This window comes from Oncorhynchus kisutch, linkage group LG14 (genome assembly GCF_002021735.2).
Source record: "Oncorhynchus kisutch isolate 150728-3 linkage group LG14, Okis_V2, whole genome shotgun sequence".
NCBI lineage: Eukaryota > Metazoa > Chordata > Actinopteri > Salmoniformes > Salmonidae > Oncorhynchus > Oncorhynchus kisutch.
In genome coordinates this window covers 4263783-4279156 of record NC_034187.2, presented here as the reverse complement: position 1 = coordinate 4279156, position 15374 = coordinate 4263783, and the positions used below count along the sequence as shown (strand labels likewise).

Genomic DNA, 15374 nt, shown 5'->3' with positions numbered 1-15374 from the left:
CTGTGTCCAATAATAGTGTTTAACAGTATTTTTTGAATGACTACCTCATCTCTGTACCCCACACATACAATTATCTGTAAGATCCCTCAGTTTATAAAAAATGTCAAACAGAAATATTACATTTACATAAGTATTCAGACCCTTTACTCAGTACTTTGTTGAAGCCCTTTGGCAGAGATTACAGCCTCCAGTCTTCTTGGGTATGACACTACAAGCGTGGCACACCTGTATTTGGGGAGTTTCTTCCATTCTTCTCTGCAGATCCTCTCAAGCTCTGTCAGGTTGGATTGGGGGGTGTTGCTGCACCGATATTTTCAGGTCTCTCCAGAGATGTTGGATCGGGTTCAAATCCAGGCTCTGGCTGTGCCACTGAAGGACATTCAGAGACTTGTTCCGAAGCCACTCCTGCGTTGTCTTGGCTGTGTGCTTAGGGTCGTTGTCCTGTTGGAAGCTGAACCTTTGCCACAGTCTGAGGTCCTGAGCGCTCTGGAGTAGGTTTTCATCAAGGATCTCTCTGTACTGTGCTCTGTTCATCTTTCCCTCGATCCTGACTAGTCTCCCAGTCCCTGCCACTGAAAAATATCCCCACAGCATGATGCTGCCACCACCATGCTTCACAGTAGGGATGGTGCCAGGTTTCCTCCAGGCGTGACAGTTGGCATTCAGGGCAAATAGTTCAATTTTGGTTTCATCAGACCAGACAATCTTGTTTTTCATGGTCTGAGAGTATTTTAGGTGCCTTTTGGCAAACTCCAAGCGTGCTGTCATGTGCCTTTTACTGAGGAGTGGCGTCCATCTGGCCACTCTACCATAAAGGCCTGATTGGTGGAGTGCTGCAGAGATGGTTGTCCATCTAGAAGGTTCTCCCATCTCCACAGAGGAAATCCAGAGCTCTGTCAGAGTGACCATCGGGTTCTTGATCACCTCCCTGACCAAGGCCCTTCTCCCCTGATTGCGCAGTTTAGCCAGGCGGCCAGCTCTAGGAAGAGTCTTGGTGGTTCCAAACTTCTTCCTTCAGTGCTGCAGACATTTTTTGGTACCCTTCCACAGATCTGTGCCTGGACAAAATTCTGTTTCTGAGCTCTACGGACAATTCCTTCGACCTCATGGCTTGGTTTTTGCTCTGACATGTACTGTCGACTGTGGGACCTTATATAGACAGGCCTTTCCAAATCATGTCCAACCAATTAAATTTACCACAGCAGAAACACCTCAAGGATGATCAATGGAAACCGGATGCACCTGAGCTCAACTTCGAGTGTCATTGCAAAGGGCCTGAATACTGATGGAAATCCATTTTTTTAAAATATAAATAAATGTGCCTGTTTTCACTTTGTCATTATGGGGTATTGTGATGTCATTATGGGGTGTTGTGATGTCATTATGGGGTATTGTGATGTCATTATGGGGTATTGTGATGTCATTATGGGGTGTTGTGATGTCATTATGGGGTATTGTGATGTCATTATGGGGTATTGTGATGTCATTATGGGGTATTGTGTGTAGATTGCTGAGGGTTTATTTTTATTTAATCCATTTTAAAATAAGGCTGTAACATAACAAAATGTGGAAAAAGTCAAGGGGTCTGAGTACTTTCCGAGGGCACTGTACATGTTTATTTACAGCATCAGGCTGGTTCCCACCAGGCTAGGGTATACCCTTGACATTATATAGTGATCAGGCTGGTTCCCACCAGGCTAGGTTATACCCTGTGCATTATATGGTGATCAGGCTGGTTCCACCAGGCTAGGTTACACCCTCAAATCAAATCAAATCAAATGTTATTTGTCACATTCACATGGTTAGCAGATGTTAATGCGAGTGTAGCGAAATGCTTGTGCTTCTAGTTCCGACAATGCAGTAATAACCAACAAGTAATCTAACTAACAATTCCAAAACTACTGTCTTATACACAGTGTAAGGGGATAAAGAATATGTACATAAGGATATATGAATGAGTGATGGTACAGAGCAGCATAGGCAAGATACAGTAGATGGCTCCCACGCTGAGGTCTGTCCAACGCTGGTCCGACCAAGCTGACTCCACACTCCAAGACTGCTTCCATCACGTGGACTGGGACATGTTTCGTATTGCGTCAGATAACAATATTGACGAATACGCTGATTCGGTGTGCGAGTTCATTAGAACGTGCGTTGAAGATGTCGTTCCCATAGCAACGATTAAAACATTCCCAGAACAGTACAGAGACAAAGTAGAATCTCAGACACAAGAGGCATGTGCCAGGGTCTACAGTCAATCACGGACTACAGGAAGAAATCCAGCCCAGTCACGGACCAGGATGTCTTGCTCCCAGGCAGACTAAATAACTTTTTTGCCCGCTTTGAGGACAATACAGTGCCACTGACACAGCCTGCAACGAAAACATGTGGTCTCTCCTTCACTGCATCCGAGGTGGGTTAAACATTTAAACGTGTTAACTCTCGCAAGGCTGCAGGCCCAGACGGCATCCCCAGCCACGCCCTCAGAGCATGCGCAGACCAGCTGGCCGGTGTGTTTACGGACATATTCAATCAATCCCTATACCAGTCTGCTGTTCCCACATGCTTCAAGAGGGCCACCATTGTTCCTGTTCCCAAGAAAGCTAAGGTAACTGAGCTAAACGACTACCGCCCCGTAGCACTCACATCCGTCATCATGAAGTGCTTTGAGAGACTAGTCAAGGACCATATCACCTCCACCCTACCCGACACCCTAGACCCACTCCAATTTGCTTACCGCCCAAATAGGTCCACAGACGATCTCAACCACACTGCCCTAACCCATCTGGACAAGAGGAATACCTATGTGAGAATGCTGTTCATCGACTACAGCTCGGCATTCAACACCATAGTACCCTCCAAGCTCGTCATCAAGCTCGAGACCCTGGGTCTCGACCCCGCCCTGTGCAACTGGGTACTGGACTTCCTGACGGGCCGCCCCCAGGTGGTGAGGGTAGGCAACAACATCTCCTCCCCGCTGATCCTCAACACTGGGGCCCCACAAGGGTGCGTTCTGAGCCCTCTCCTGTATTCCCTGTTCACCCATGACTGCGTGGCCACGCACGCCTCCAACTCAATCATCAAGTTTGCGGACGACACAACAGTGGTAGGCTTGATTACTAACAACGACGAGACGGCCTACAGGGAGGAGGTGAGGGCCCTCGGAGTGTGGTGTCAGGAAAATAACCTCACACTCAACGTCAACAAAACTAAGGAGATGATTGTGGACTTCAGGAAACAGCAGAGGGAAAACCCCCCTATCCACATCGATGGAACAGTAGTGGAGAGGGTAGCAAGTTTTAAGTTCCTCGGCATACACATCAAGGACAAACTGAATTGGTCCACTCACACAGACAGCATCGTGAAGAAGGCGCAGCAGCGCCTCTTCAACCTCAGGAGGCTGAAGAAATTCGGCTTGTCACCAAAAGCACTCACAAACTTCTACAGATGCACAATCGAGAGCATCCTGTCGGCCTGTATCACCGCCTGGTACGGCAACTGCTCCGCCCTCAACCGTAAGGCTCTCCAGAGGAGCTGCCAACACACTGACAATGACACTGACTCAACTCCAGCCACTTTAATAATGGGAATTGATAGGAAATTATGTAAATATATCACTAGCCACTTTAAACAATGCTACCTTATATAATGTTACTTACCCTACATTATTCATCTCATATGCATACGTATATACTGTACTCTATATCATCGACTGCATCCTTATGTAATACATGTATCACTAGCCACTTTAACTATGCCACTTTGTTTACATACTCATCTCATATGTATATACTCTTGAAGCATGTGGGAACAGCAGACTGGTATAGGGATTGATTGAATATGTCCGTAAACACACCGGCCAGCTGGTCTGCGCATGCTCTGAGGGCGCGGCTGGGGATGCCGTCTGGGCCTGCAGCCCTGCGAGGGTTAACACGTTTAAATGTCTTACTCACCTCGGCTGCAGTGACGGAGAGACCGCATGTTTTCGTTGCAGGCCGTGTCAGTGGCACTGTATTTTCCTCAAAGCGGGCAAAAAAGTTATTTAGTCTGCCTGGGAGCAAGACATCCTGGTCCGTGACTGGGCTGGATTTCTTCCTGTAGTCCGTGATTGACTGTAGACCCTGCCACATGCCTCTTGTGTCTGAGCCGTTGAATTGAGATTCTACTTTGTCTCTGTACTGACGCTTAGCTTGTTTGATAGCCTTGCGGAGGGAATAGCTGCACTGTTTGTATTCGGTCATGTTACCAGACACCTTGCCCTGATTAAAAGCAGTGGTTCGCGCTTTCAGTTTCACGCGAATGCTACCATTAATCCACGGTTTCTGGTTAGGGAATGTTTTAATCGTTGCTATGGGAACGACATCTTCAATGCACGTTCTAATGAACTCGCACACCGAATCAGCATATTCGTCAATATTGTTATCTGACGCAATACGAAACATATCCCAGTCCACGTGATGGAAGCAGTCTTGGAGTGTGGAGTCAGCTTGGTCGGACCAGTGTTGGACAGACTTCAGCGTGGGAGCCTCTTGTTTTAGTTTCTGTCTTTAGGCAGGGATCAACAAAATGGAGTCGTGGTCAGCTTTTCCGAAAGGGGGGCGGGGCAGGGCCTTATATGTGTCGCGGAAGTTAGAGTAACAATGATCCAAGGTCTTTCCACCCCTGGTTGCGCAATCGATATGCTGATAAAATTTAGGGAGTCTTGTTTTCAGATTAGCCTTGTTAAAATCCCCAGCTACAATGAATGCAGCCTCCGGATAAATGGTTTCCATTTTGCAAAGAGTTAAATAAAGTTCGTTCAGAGCCATCGATGTGTCTGCTTGGGGGGGGGATATATACGGCTGTGATTATAATCGAAGAGAATTCTCTTGGTAGATAATGCGGTCTACATTTGATTGTGAGGAATTCTAAATCAGGTGAACAGAAGGATTTGAGTTCCTGTATGTTTCTTTCATCACACCATGTCACGTTAGCCATAAGGCATACGCCCCCGCCCCTCTTCTTACCAGAAAGATGTTTGTTTCTGTCGGCGCGATGCGTGGAGAAACCCGTTGGCTGCACCGCCTCGGATAGCGTCTCTCCAGTGAGCCATGTTTCCGTGAAGCAAAGAACGTTACAGTCTCTGATGTCCCTCTGGAATGCTACCCTTGCTCGGATTTCATCAACCTTGTTGTCAAGAGACTGGACATTGGCAAGAAGAATGCTAGGGAGTGATGCACGTCTCCGGAGTCTGACCAGAAGACCGCCTCGTTTCCCTCTTTTTCGGAGTCGTTTTTTTGGGTCGCTGCATGGGATCCACTCCGTTGTCATGTTTGTAAGGCAGAACACAGGATCCGCGTCGGGAAAAACATATTCTTGGTCGTACTGATGGTGAGTTGACGCTGATCTTATATTCAGTAGTTCTTCTCGACTGTATGTAATGAAACCTAAGATGACCTGGGGTACTAATGTAAGAAATAACACGTAAAAAAACAAAAAACTGCATAGTTTCCTAGGAACGCGAAGCGAGGCGGCCATCTCTGTCGGCGCCGGAAGTACCCTGGACATTATATGGTGATCAGGCTGGTTCCACCAGGCTAGGTTATACCCTGGACATTATATGGTGATCAGGCTGGTTCCACCAGGCTAGGTTATACCCTGGACATTATATGGTCATCAGGCTAGGTTATACCCTGGACATTATATGGTCATCAGGCTAGGTTATACCCTGGACATTATATGGTGAACACAGTGATCAGGCTGGTTCCACCAGGCTAGGTTATACCCTGGACATTATATGGTGATCAGCGGTATTATATGGTCGCAACGGTACTTCTATCATAGGAGTTGAGGGAGACTGGTCACAACGGAGGAGGTGTCACAACGGTCCTTCTATCATAGGAGTCGAGGGAGACTCTGGCAACAACGGAGGTGTCACTACGATACTTCTATCATAGGAGTCGAGGGAGACTGGTCACAACGGAGGAGGTGTCACAACGGTCCTTCTATCATAGGAGTCGAGGGAGACTCTGGCAACAACGGAGGAGGTGTCACAAGGGTACTTCTATCATAGGAGTCGAGGGAGACTGGTCACAACGGAGGAGGTGTCACAAGGGTACTTCTATCATAGGAGTCGAGGGAGACTGGTCACAACGGAGGAGGTGTCACAAGGATACTTCTATCATAGGAGTCAAGGGAGACTGGTCACAACGGAGGAGGTGTCACAACGGTCCTTCTATCATAGGAGTCGAGGGAGACTGGTCACAACGGAGGAGGTGTCACAACGGTCCTTCTATCATAGGAGTCGAGGGAGACTGGCAACAACGGAGGAGGTGTCACAAGGATACTTCTATCATAGGAGTCGAGGGAGACTGGTCACAACGGAGGAGGTGTCACTACGGTACTTCTATCATAGGAGTTGAGGGAGACTGGTCACAATGGAGGAGGTGTCACAAGGATACTTCTGTGGCATGACACTTTTATTCTGAGGTCTTGCCTGACAAGCTGTAAAAACAGCAAGTGAAAAGTAAATGAAATTATTTTTAGTTGGTCGCTAAACTATTGCAATCACATTACCTCTGCTCCTTCTGGTAGGTCTTTGGCATCTGTTCATGGCCATTGCAATCTGGCATCTGTTCATGACATTGCAGTCACATTACCTTTGCTCCTTCTGGTCATCTGTTCCTGACAAGGGGATAAATCTGGCACCCAACTGTGCACTGTCTGACAGAAAAACAGGGTTGATGATTGTCTACATCCCTCAAATATAACCATAGCTCGAGAAATGACGTAATCTCATTTGGAAGCTACTTCTTCTTCTATGCTTTACAGATGTAGACCGCTACTTCTTCTTCTATGCTTTACAGATGTAGACCGACTGGCTCGAGATTGGAAATACAAGGACATTGCTAAAGTAGACAAATAATTGTCAAATGTATTTTTAAAGAAATGGCCATGTTTCCATTACTGTTACTAGCAAATTGCTAGCAATGCTAATGTTAGCTAGCTAAAATACGGTGGTTCCATTCATCTTAGTTAGCTGGCTAAAGTTCTACTGCATCTGAGGTCAATCTGGGGACATCACAATGATGATAAAAGGTTTTCTTACTAAGTATTTTTCTCTCTTAAAAAAATAAATATATTATCGTATTGAGACAGGCTAACGTCAGCTATATAGGTAGCTAGCTATTTAGGTAACTCTAGCAAGTTGGGTAGCTAGCTAGCTAACGGCAGCTATGCTAACGATGATAGTGATAATGATTATCAAAATAAATACATGTGAGACCGAACAAAAATATAAACGCATCATGCAACATTTTCAACGATTTTACTGAGTTACAGTTCATATAAGGAAATCAGTCAATTGAAATAAATACATTAGGCCCTAATCTACGACTGAGCAGAGGTGCAGGCGTGGGTGGAGCCAGGCCCAGGCAATCATAATCAGTTTTTCCCCACAAAATGGCATTATTACAGACAGAATTACTCCTGAGCACCCCCCTCCCCCAGGGGATCCCGCTGGTGAAGAAGCCAGATGTGGAGATCCTGGGCTGACGTGGTTACACATGGTCTGCGGTTGTGAGGCCGGTTGAACATACTGTCAGGTGGATTATTGTGGGAAAGGAGAAATGCGCACTAACAGGGAGGTAAACAAGTTTGTGCAGAAAATTTGAGAGAACTAAGCTTTTGGTGCATATTGAACATTTCTGCGATCTTTTATTTCAGCTCATGAAACATTTGACCAACACTTTACATGTTGTGTTTACATTTTTTTTCAGTATAGCTACATAACCAGCCCTTTTCTATCCCCCTACCCCCCTGTCTCCTACACCCAGGCTGCTGTGGTCAGAGAGAGATCGTAAATTCCTGGAGGAGATTATCTCCTCATGGCCACAGTATAGAGACAGAGTGAGTTTTCATAGAGAGTCCGAACAACATTTATGTTCTGGAGAATGTATAAAAGATCGGTGAAGAATCCAGCTACGAACTGGTCCGTTTGGTACAATTTTGTGAAACACATGGTCGACGATACTGCCACATTACCATAATGCTGTTTATACAATAGCTTCAGATATGATGCTTACATCTAATTGTTGTACAGGATGAATGAGGAAAGATTAAACTATTTGTGAAATTATGGGATGCTATGTAATGATGTAATGTGAGACAATTGTATTTCTGTGTAAAGTTTCACTTAAGTCACTGGCACGCCCCCATGAGCACAGTTAGGAACTGGCGTCATGAGACAGCCTTTTTCTGCTCTTCCAAATAAAACTCCCACCTTGAAAATTTCTCAACAGACCATGTTTCTCTCAATTACGAGAGGACAAAGGTTGCAGACCAGCTTACCTCGATAATGAGAGTGGCAAGGTTTGAGTAGATGGCAGAATCTTTTAAACATCCAACGTGGTTAAACTCTTAGACTATCGATACCGACAGAATAATAACAAGTCTTTGATATTAATTACTAGTCTGCAGCTAGGAATCCGGTATCATTGAATGCGAAGACCGACAACCGCCGAAACATCTATTCTATAACGATATGAATGAATGTCACTCTGAACTATATATATATATATATAGAGAGAGAGAGAGACTTTTCAACAGCGATCCCGACGACACACTGAGCGTAAATATATATATTGATTGCAATTGTTCCCAAATGAGTGAGCGTTCATGTGCAAAGGATTAGCATTTCAATTGTTATAATTATCAACTGTGTGTTGTCTTATCTCAGTCGACCCCCACTTCCTTTTTGTACACCAATACGCGATGCCGGTTTATCCCACCAGGGAAACTCCCTTATCATTTCCTTGTAACAATCTACTGTTTGTTTATGCATTTCTGTGAATTACTTAGTTAGTAAATAAATTATTTAAGACAATTGATGTATGGATGACTCATAGTGAAGACTGGGTTCGTGCAGATAACCAACAATTTACAACATTTGGAATGAGACTAAAGTGAGGTAAAATAAAGAGTAAGTCATTAATCAGAAGACTAATTGATCAGATATTAAAATATCTGAAAAGTTGTATTAGGAAAATTATAACTTTGTAATCTGAATATTTTCCTTGGTGCCCCGACTTCCTAGTTAATTACATTTGCCTGATTAGTTCATCACGAAATGCTAATTACAGAGAATCTTTGATAAAAACTATAAGTCTTCAGTTAATGATCGTAAAGACACGACATAGTTAAACCTCGGTCAGACTCTGCTAGTATGACTTGGTGTTGTGGGTTAGCTAGTAAACCTCTGTCAGACTCTGCTAGTATGACTTGATGTTGTGGGTTATCTAGTAAACTTCTGTCAGACTCTGCTAGTATGACTTGATGTTGTGTGTTATCTAGTAAACCTCGGTCAGACTCTGCTAGTATGACTTGGTGTTGCGGGTTAGCTAGTAAACCTCTGTCAGACTCTGCTGGTATGACTTGGTGGCGTGGGTTATCTAGGCTGGTGCTTGCCTGGTTGTTTTTTGTACCTACAGTACATAGTTATCCAGAATGATCCAGTCAGGATGCAGTCTATGGGCCTCTGCTTGCCTGTCTGTTTGTCTGTCTCTTTTTTTTAGCCCAGTGTTGCCGTAGCTCATTCTCCTCCAACTAATGACACTTTCTCCATCCTCCTAGATTCTTCATCATCAAAGACAGTTTCCTGCTCTACTATGCGGAGAATGAGAAGAGAAGCTTTGAGACCAACAAACACTTTAACATCCACCCCAAGGTGAGCTTTACTCAACATGGTGCATGTGTTAACCTCAAAAGGTCTGCAATATTCTCACATTATATCTCATATGTATGATGACGTGTGTGTGTGTATATATATATATATATACAACAACTATGAGAAGTTGATGCATTATGTTGTATTCATCCTGTCTGTCCCAGGGGGTGATCCCCTTAGGAGGCTGTGTTGTGGATCCAAAGGAAGACCAGGGCATGCCATTCGCCATGGTTATAAATCATGACGACTTCACTGTAAGCACTTAGACAATAATATAAACGTTTTAATAATAGATACTTGAAATCTGCATCTCTGTATTTATCAGGCAGTTACTGTATATCTCATGTGATAATGCATGCTACTGTATATCTCATGTGATAATGCATGCTACTGTATATCTCATGTGATAATGCACACTACTGTATATCTCATGTGATAATGCACGGTACTGTATATCTCATGTGATAATGCATGCTACTGTATATCTCATGTGATAATGCATGCTACTGTATATCTCATGTGATAATGCACACTACTGTATATCTCATGTGATAATGCATGCTACTGTATATCTCATGTGATAATGCATGCTACTGTATATCTCATGTGATAATGCATGCTACTGTATATCTCATGTGATAATGCACACTACGACATATCTCATGTGATAATGCACGCCACTGTATATCTCATGTGATAATGCATGCTACTGTATATCTCATGTGATAATGCATGCTACTGTATATCTCATGTGATAATGCATGCTACTGTATATCTCATATGATAATGCACACTACTGTATATCTCATGTGATAATGCACACTACTGTATATCTCATGTGATAATGCATGCTACTGCATATCTCATGTGATAATGCACGCTACTGTATATCTCATGTGATAATGCACACTACTGCATATCTCATGTGATAATGCATGCTACTGTATATCTCACGTGATAATGCACACTACTGCATATCTCATGTGATAATGCATGCTACTGTATATCTCATGTGATAATGCATGCTACGGCATATCTCATGTGATAATGCATGCTATTGTATATCTCATGTGATAATGCACGCTACTGTATATCTCATGTGATAATGCATGCCACTGTATATCTCATGTGATAATGCACACTACTGCATATCTCATGTGATAATGCATGCTACTGTATATCTCATGTGATAATGCACACTACTGCATATCTCATGTGATAATGCACGCTACTGTATATCTCATGTGATAATGCACGCTACTGTATATCTCATGTGATAATGCATGCCACTGTATATCTCATGTGATAATGCATGCTACTGTATATCTCATGTGATAATGCATGCTGCTGTATATCTCATGTGATAATGCACACTACTGTATATCTCATGTGATAATGCACACTACTGCATATCTCATGTGATAATGCACGCTACTGTATATCTCATGTGATAATGCATGCTACTGTATATCTCATGTGATAATGCACACTACTGTATATCTCATGTGATAATGCATGCTACTGCATATCTCATGTGATAATGCACGCTACTGTATATCTCATATGATAATGCACACTACTGCATATCGCATGCGATAATGCATGCTACTGTATATCTCATGTGATAATGCACGCTACTGTATATCTCATGTGATAATGCACACTACTGTATATCTCATGTGATAATGCACGCCACTGTATATCTCATGTGATAATGCATGCTACTGTATATCTCATGTGATAATGCATGCTACTGTATATCTCATGTGATAATGCACACCACTGTATATCTCATGTGATAATGCACACCGCTGTATATTTCAAGTGATAATGCACACTACTGCATATCTCATGTGATAATGCACGCCACTGTATATCTCATGTGATAATGCACACTACGGCATATCTCATGTGATAATGCACACAACTGTATACATCATGTGATAATGCACGCCTCTATATCTCATGCGGTAATGCACACCACTGTATATCTCATGTGATAATGCACACCGCTGTATATTTCATATGATAATGCACACTACTGCATATCTCATGTGATAATGCACGCCACTGTATATCTCATGTGATAATGCACACTACGGCATATCTCATGTGATAATGCACACTACTGTATGTAGCATGTGATAATGCACGCAACTATATATCATGTGATAATGCACACCACTGTATATCCCATGTGATAATGCACACCACTGTATATTTCATGTGATAATGCACACCACTGCATATCTCATGTGATAATGCATGCCACTGTATATCTCATGTGATAATGCACACTACTGTATATCACATGTGATAATGCACACTACGGCATATCTCATGTGATAATGCACACCACTGTATATATCATGTGATAATGCACACAACTATATCTCATGTGATAATGCACACCACTGTATATCTCATGTGGTAATGCACACTGCTGTATATTTCACGTGATAATGCACACTATGGCATATCTCATGTGATAATGCACGTCACTGTATATCTCATGTGATAATGTGTGCTACTGTATATCTCATGTGATAATGCATAGTACTGTATTTCTCATGTAACAATGCATGCTACTGTATATCTCATGTGATAATGTATGTTATCATATATCTCATGTGATAATGCGTGCTACTGTACCATGCGATAATGCATGCTACTGTATATCTCATGTGATAATGCACACTACCGTATATCTCATGTAATAATGCACACTACTGTATCTCATGTGATAATGCGTGCTACTGTATATCTCATGTGATAATGTATGCTATCGTATATCTGATATGATAATGCATGCTACTGTATATCTCATGTGATAATGTGTATTACTGTATACCATGTGATAATGCATGCCACAGTGTATCTCATGTGATAATGTGTGCTACGGTATATCACATGTGATAATGCATGCTGCTGTATATCTCAGGTGATAATGTATGCTACTGTATATCATGTGATAATGCATGCTACTGTATATCTCATGTGATAATCACGCTACTGTTTGTGATGTGATCTTTTTTTAAATTACATTTCTTTGTAATTTAGCAGACTCTTATTCAGTGCATATGTTTTCATACTGTTTTGTTGTTGTTCGTACTGGTCCCCTGTGGGAATCGAACCAACAACCCTGGCATTGTAAGTGTCATGCCCAACTGAGCCACACGGGATATATGCATGATGTGAAGATAATGTATGCTACTGTATATTATCTAGTGATGATAATGTATGCTACTGTATATTATCATGTGATAGTGTATGCTACTGTATATTATCATGTGATGATAATATATACTATTGTATATTATCTTGTGATGATAATGTATGCTACTGTATATGATCATGTGATGATAGTGTATGCTACTGTATAATATCTAGTGTTGATAATGTATGCTACTGTATATTATCATGTGATGATAATGTATGCTACTGTATATGATCATGTGATGATAGTGTATGCTACTGTATAATATCTAGTGATGATAATGTATGCTACTGTATATTATCATGTGATGATAATGTATGCTATTGTATATTATCATGTGATGATAATGTATGCTATTGTATATTATCATGTGATGATGCTCTATTACTCCCTCAGGGTAACATTGTCCTGGCTGCAGAGAATGAGGCAGAACAAAACCAGTGGCTGGACATGCTGCAGGAGTCTGGCAGAGTGTGAGTCACTATTTACCACATAAAGCCTCTTTAAATCTAACTGTTCAAACTGCCTTTTTAAATGTAACCGTAAACAAACTGAAACTACACACTGCCTCTTTAAATCTAGCTGTTCAAACTGCCTTTTTAAATGTAACCGTCAACAAACTGAAACTACACACTGCCTCTTTAAATCTAGCTGTTCAAACTGCCTTTTTAAATGTAACCGTAAACAAACTGAAACTACACACTGCCTCTTTAAATCTAGCTGTTCAAACTGCCTTTTTAAATGTAACCGTCAACAAACTGAAACTACACACTGCCTCTTTAAATCTAGCTGTACAAACTGCAACTGTAAACAAATAACATCAAATTGATCAGAAATACAGTGAAGAGATTGTTAATGTAGTAAATGACTATTGTAGCTGGAAATGGCAGAATTTTTTATGGAATATCTACATAGGCGTACAGAGGCCCATTATCAGAAGCCATCACTCCTGTGTTCCAATGGCACGTTGTGTTAGCTAATCCAAGTTTATCATTTTGAAAGGCTAATTGATCATTAGAAAACCCATTTGCAATTATGTTAGCACAGCTGAAAACTGTTGTCCTGATTTAAAGAAGCAATAAAACTGACCTTCTTTAGACTAGTTGAGTGTCTGGAGCATCAGCATTTGTGGGTTCGATTACAGGCTCAAAATGGCTAGAAACAAAGGACTTTCTTCTGAAACTCGTCAGTCTATTCTTGGCAATTAAATCCAACTGACCACACTGCCTCTTTAAATCCAACTGACCACCTGCCTCTTTAAATCCAACTGACCACACTGCCTCTTTAAATCCAACTGACCACACTGCATCTTTAAATCCAACTGACCACACTGCCTCTTTAAATCCAACTGACCACACTGCCTCTTTAAATCCAACGGACCACACTGCCTCTTTAAATCCAACTGACCACCTGCCTCTTTAAATCCAACTGACCACACTGCCTCTTTAAATCCAACTGACCACACTGCCTCTTTAAATCCAACTGACCACACTGCCTCTTTAAATCCAACTGACCACACTGCCTCTTTAAATCCAACTGACCACACTGCCTCTTTAAATCCATCTGACCACACTGCCTCTTTAAATCCAACTGACCACACTGCCTCTTTAAATCCAACTGACCACACTGCCTCTTTAAATCCAACTGACCCCACTAACTCTTATCAGGGGCAGCAGGGGTTAAGTCTATAAGTCTAACTCTAAGTAAAGGGTCCACCTTAGAGGGGGGACTTTAGTCTCTTCAGACATGTATGGAGGAGCTGCACAGGTCTGCAATTGTATAGTGGAATATGTGACCTACTGTTGTGTGGTACTGGTGGTGATCATGCTGTATAAAACCTATATGGCCACATGCTGTGTTAAAGCTGTTAAACACCTAGTGTCTAAAACCTCCAGCACCTGGAAGAACGCCCAACTGGGAGAAGCCATGATAGAGAGCTTGGAAGCCCAGGGACTGCAGCTGGCCAAGGAGAAGCAAGAGTACCTGGGTAAGAAGAGGGACTGTGGAGGCATAAGGCCTGGTTCAGGGGAGAGAGGAGGGAATGGGTGAGAGGGGACATGGGCAGGTATGGGTCAGGGTGGCAGGTCCGAGGGGCTGAAAGTAATTTTGTTCTTTAGTTTTGATGCTTACAGTCCCACATGGAGACAATGGCCATATACAACAAGTGATCAGGCTGTTTTGTCACCCCAGATAAGCTGATGGAGGAGACAGAAGAACTGAGCCTACAGCGAGAACAGAAGGAGCATCTGGAACGTCTGAACCTGGTTCTGGAGGAGGAGAAGCAGAAGTTTGAGGAGCTGGTGACGGAGCTTAGAGCAGAGCAGGATCAGATCAAACTGTAAGAGAGAGCTATGGAGAACACAAACTGGGATATTTACAATAATAAATACAGCAATACATAATATACAGTAATAGATAATATACAGTAATAAATAATATACAGTAATAGATAAT

At 42.5% G+C, this 15374-nt stretch overlaps 1 protein-coding gene across 1 annotated transcript in view; it reads left to right on the top strand.

The window, feature by feature from the left end:
* Positions 1-15374, top strand: part of plekhd1 (pleckstrin homology domain containing, family D (with coiled-coil domains) member 1) — a 34619-nt gene that overhangs the window by 1487 nt on the left and 17758 nt on the right. The window contains exons 2-6 of the mRNA XM_020475962.2: positions 9610-9703; positions 9868-9957; positions 13317-13393; positions 14816-14907; positions 15111-15258. Of these exons, the coding sequence (XP_020331551.1) occupies positions 9610-9703; positions 9868-9957; positions 13317-13393; positions 14816-14907; positions 15111-15258 (501 nt within the window). The remainder of the gene's footprint in view (positions 1-9609; positions 9704-9867; positions 9958-13316; positions 13394-14815; positions 14908-15110; positions 15259-15374) is intronic.